The following is a 2263-nucleotide window of genomic DNA, read 5'->3' on the forward strand; positions in this document are numbered from 1 at the left end:
GCGGCTGTGGGGCAGACCCAGAGAGGGAGCTGAGCACAGGCTTGTCCCCATCTCCATCCCCTGAAGGGCCACCACCCCCCAGGCCCCGTGTCCCGACCCCAGCCAGGAGTGCACAACCCCCACTCCTGCCACCACGTTCCCCAGACCAGCACCCACCACCCCTGACTGTCCCCAAGGACCAGGCACGGAGGTGTCAGGAGGTTGGCAGGGGCAGGGCAAGGGGCTGGAGCCTGAGGCTGGCAGCAAAAGGCTGCACCTTCCCATGGCCTGGGACTGGAGTCCTGACGTCAGCCCGCACGGCCCCCGCAGTGCCCCGGGCACAGGGGCATGAATGGGGAGCTGTGTTCCCCTGCAGCACCACGGGGCACACAGGGCAGGAGCTCAGGAGGGTGGCAGCATCCAGCTGCTTGCTGCTCCCTTTCCCCCCCTCCACGGCAAGAGGGAGGCTGCACACCCCTGACCACCACGGGGCTGAGGCACAGACAGGACTCCCCAGATCCCTCCCCAAGCTCCGGCGCTGCCAGGAACCCCAGAACCCAGCAGCTGGAGCACCCACCCCTGCAGCAGACCCAAAGGCAGCCCCTCGCTGCTCCCCCGTCCACCAAACCAACCCAGGGCTGCCCAGGGTGGCACCAGGAACCTGCACACCCAGTGAGCAGAGCCTGCCTACCCCAGCACCCCACCTTCCCTCCCAGCCTGCAGCAGTAATGGAGCTGCTGGCCACGTTCCAGAGCAGTATGGGAAGGTTATTGATCCAGGACAGGGAACAGAGCATCTTCCAGAGGGGCTGGGAACAGAGCAGCCCCAGCTGGGCACAGCAGAGACCAGGGCTGCATCACAGCAAGGCTGCGAGTGCCACTGCCACCAACTGGGTGCCAAAAGAATCAATAAATGGAGGGGGCTGCACACCCTGGGCTGGCAGGCAGCCCCGCAGGGGACAGCAGGCTGTCCCCCAGCAACAGGGCCAACTGGCTGGCCCAGGGCTGGGAGCAGGGAGGAGAGGCTGGAGGAAGCCAGCTGTGTCAACAGCTCCCTTGATAGCGCCGCTGGTAACAGCCCCTGCAGCCTCCCCTGCGAGGCAGCTTCAAAGGGTAATATGCTGTGCCCACAAAACACTCTTTGTCTGGAGTAGGTATGCGGTGGCACAGCCCCAAAACGCAGCCAGGAGCCCTGCTGCCACAACAAAGGCCCCAGCTTGCAGGACCAGCCAGCTGAGGACACCCCAACAGCCCTGGCCCTCGCCCATCCCGTCGGAGCGGGGCAGCTGGCACTGAGCAAAGAGGGAGAGAGCACAGCACGGGAAAGGAGGGGCTAGAAAAACAGGTGAAGGTGCCAAAGATAAGCATGGAGGCAGGACACCGGGCAGAGAGTAAAAGATAACTGTGCCCCAGAGGCACCTGCCCACCTGCACAGCCACGACTTGGCTGCCTGGTGCTGCCAGACACCCCCAGATCAGGGGGAAGCTGGGGCTGGGGGCTGCTCCTGCTGCCCCCTGCACTCACCCTGGCTGCAGGGTCACCCCTGGGAGAGAGAGAGAGAGAGCTGCTGGCCTGTCCTGCTGACCTGCTGGGCATGAGAGCCCTCGTGCAGGCAGAGGAGCAGCAGAAACCATGAGCTCAGGGCTGGAGAATGGCTGGCATCTGGGACTGGCATGAGGCACCCGTCCCTCCCACCCATCCACTGCCCTTGAGGAGGTGGACACAGACACTGTAACCCCCCCCATTCTGCCTGGAACAAGGGCTCCTGGCTCCCCCATCTATCCAGGCTGGATCCTAGCCCTCTCCTGGGCTGGAAGGAGCAGCCAGCAGGGACAAAAGGCCCCCACAACACTGAGGACACAAGACTTCCTCCAGCATCCCCAAGACCTCACAGCGTGGGCAGGGTCACTGGTCACCCTGGCAGAGCAGGCTTTGGGGGGGACATGGCAATGCTTCCCCCTGTGCCCAGCGTGGGATTTGGGAACCTGGGCAGGGCTGGAGCAGCCCAGCAGCAGAGCTGAGCTCCAGCCTGCAGGGTGCAAGCCCGAGAGCCTGGCACGGCTCCATCGGGAGACCTGGGGATGTGGAGACGCCTGCAGCAAGCGAGCCGGGAAGGGAGGAGAGCCCCCGTGCCTTTCCATCTGGCTGGCGGACCGGCAGCCAGAGCTCCAGAAGAACAAAGATTTGCTTTTTAGAGCCGGGGAAGGGGGTGGGGAGTCGCACAAGGGCCCCCCATCCCCTCCCCTCTCCTGCGGAGCCGAGGTGTGCGGGGCAGGAGGAGCACG

General features: G+C 65.0%; 1 protein-coding gene across 1 annotated transcript in view; it reads right to left on the minus strand.

Moving 5' to 3' along the window:
• Window positions 1-1246, minus strand: part of MCAM (melanoma cell adhesion molecule) — a 7275-nt gene extending 6029 nt beyond the window's left edge. The window contains exon 1 of the mRNA XM_009994611.1: window positions 1205-1246. Within this exon, the coding sequence (XP_009992913.1) occupies window positions 1205-1246 (42 nt within the window). The remainder of the gene's footprint in view (window positions 1-1204) is intronic.
• Window positions 1247-2263: the final 1017 nt, after the last annotated feature.

Source organism: Chaetura pelagica, unplaced genomic scaffold (genome assembly GCF_000747805.2).
Source record: "Chaetura pelagica isolate M959 unplaced genomic scaffold, ChaPel_1.0 scaffold583, whole genome shotgun sequence".
In the NCBI taxonomy this organism is placed as follows: Eukaryota; Metazoa; Chordata; class Aves; order Apodiformes; family Apodidae; genus Chaetura; species Chaetura pelagica.